At 37.7% G+C, this 1,709-nt stretch overlaps 1 protein-coding gene across 1 annotated transcript in view; it reads right to left on the reverse strand.

Moving 5' to 3' along the window:
* Window positions 1–1,309, reverse strand: part of LOC106526783 (growth hormone secretagogue receptor type 1) — a 16,033-nt gene extending 14,724 nt beyond the window's left edge. Inside the window, exons 1-2 of the mRNA XM_014021463.1 lie at window positions 1,073–1,309; window positions 606–781 (exon numbers count right to left, since the gene is read on the reverse strand). Of these exons, the coding sequence (XP_013876917.1) occupies window positions 606–781; window positions 1,073–1,208 (312 nt within the window). The 5' untranslated portion in view covers window positions 1,209–1,309. The remainder of the gene's footprint in view (window positions 1–605; window positions 782–1,072) is intronic.
* Window positions 1,310–1,709: the final 400 nt, after the last annotated feature.

The following is a 1,709-nucleotide window of genomic DNA, read 5'->3' on the forward strand; positions in this document are numbered from 1 at the left end:
GTCATGAAGAAATTTGCTTCTCAGTAACAGAAGAGCAAAATTTATYTACTAAAAATAAAACACTACATGACATTGTAATGCTGTTTTATTATTGTCATTTGTTTAATAAATACACTGGCGTGATACAACTTAGAACAAGTTTGATTGCTTTTTGGGATATGTCTATTTTGGAGTTGTAGCCCACCTGGAGAAAATTCCACCAGCTGCCACTGGTTGAATCTCATTTCTGCTGCTGTAGGTTTAAATATTTTATAGTAAAAAAAAAAAGTCGTATTTACTTCATATCTCACAATGCTGAAGCACCTTATTATTTACAAAGAGACAGCCTTTTTGTGCAGGAAATGATTGAAAAATGATTTAAGATCACCCTGAGTATGYCACAACCCTTGAATGCAACAAAATTGAATTTAGCAGGATCTCCTGAGGGGAGGCAACAATAACTTGTTTGAACAACCACATGAAAACATCATATAACGAAGTATTTCCTTTAACCTGCTCCTTGTTGGAATAAATAATCTATGTTGACTGCATCTTCTGAAAAAACAGTATTTGGTTATGAATTGACAGAATGAGCATGCATAAAATTGCGTGCCTTTTGAGCATACCTTATAAAGATCCAAAGGCAGTAAGAGGAGGATCAGCAGGTCACTGACAGCCATGCTGCTCAGGTACAGGTACGTGGAACTTCTCATGTGTGGGCGGAGCCAAACTACCAGGATGGTTAATATGTTCCCAAGCAGGCCAAATATCATCAGTGAGATGTAAATCACTGTCACACAAACTAGAAATAAATAAGTACAAAAAGTGTTTAGAAAGAACCAGCTTATAAACATCAAAACCCAACCTCAGAACAAGCAGAAGATAATGAATGGTTAAATGGATGGACAGAACAAGACTTTGTCTCGGTGCACAAAGGTCTATAAAACATGCTTCATGGAGTTTTGTGTGGAAGAACTTGACTTTGACATCACCAAGCATCTGCGTTGCTAAACACAGTGCACTCCTGCATTCTTAAACAAAAGCTTTTAAAAAAATGACCAGACAAATGAAAACATGATTTTTTTAAACTCACCTAACTCAATCAGTCCAAACATAGGTTCCTCCCAGTAGCAGTCTTGGTTGGTGCAGTTCTCAGAGAACCTGGATGCTAAGCTACAGTTTGCTCCGTCACACTCACCGCTCGTGTCTCCCAAGTTGTTTAGGTCCATGATGGTGCTGTGTGTGGGTAGAGCGTGAGGGTGACAGAAAAGTGGAAAGCACTGTGTCCCCCAGGTTACAGGGTGCTGAGGTGACGCATGCACATAGATTTCCAATGAGGSTTGATAACCACCAGCATGGAACGGGGATTAGTCAAGGTGGAGAAGTGTAGTCTGGTCAAAACTAAGGGGAGAAAACCATAGACGTGTCATTCAGTAAAATGTCTACAAATTAATTTATTATAAAATAAATACAAGCCATGGTATCTGTACAGAACGTGAGCTTTTATTTTATGCAAATTATAGATTCAACATGAGGAGGCAGCTCTACACTTGATAAATACAAGCCTGAAAGACAGAACAATATGTACCTAATTATGATTGGGGTAGTAGCTACTTGTTAATATTTTCTGTATCCCTGTCATTATATTTTAGCAATAATACCAATTGAAACCCACAAACAACTTTTTTTGCACCTAAAATACTCACAATTAAAAAATAAGTTTGACAGTA

The sequence above is a fragment of the Austrofundulus limnaeus genome, unplaced genomic scaffold, assembly GCF_001266775.1.
Source record: "Austrofundulus limnaeus strain Quisiro unplaced genomic scaffold, Austrofundulus_limnaeus-1.0 Scaffold294, whole genome shotgun sequence".
Taxonomy (NCBI): domain Eukaryota; kingdom Metazoa; phylum Chordata; class Actinopteri; order Cyprinodontiformes; family Rivulidae; genus Austrofundulus; species Austrofundulus limnaeus.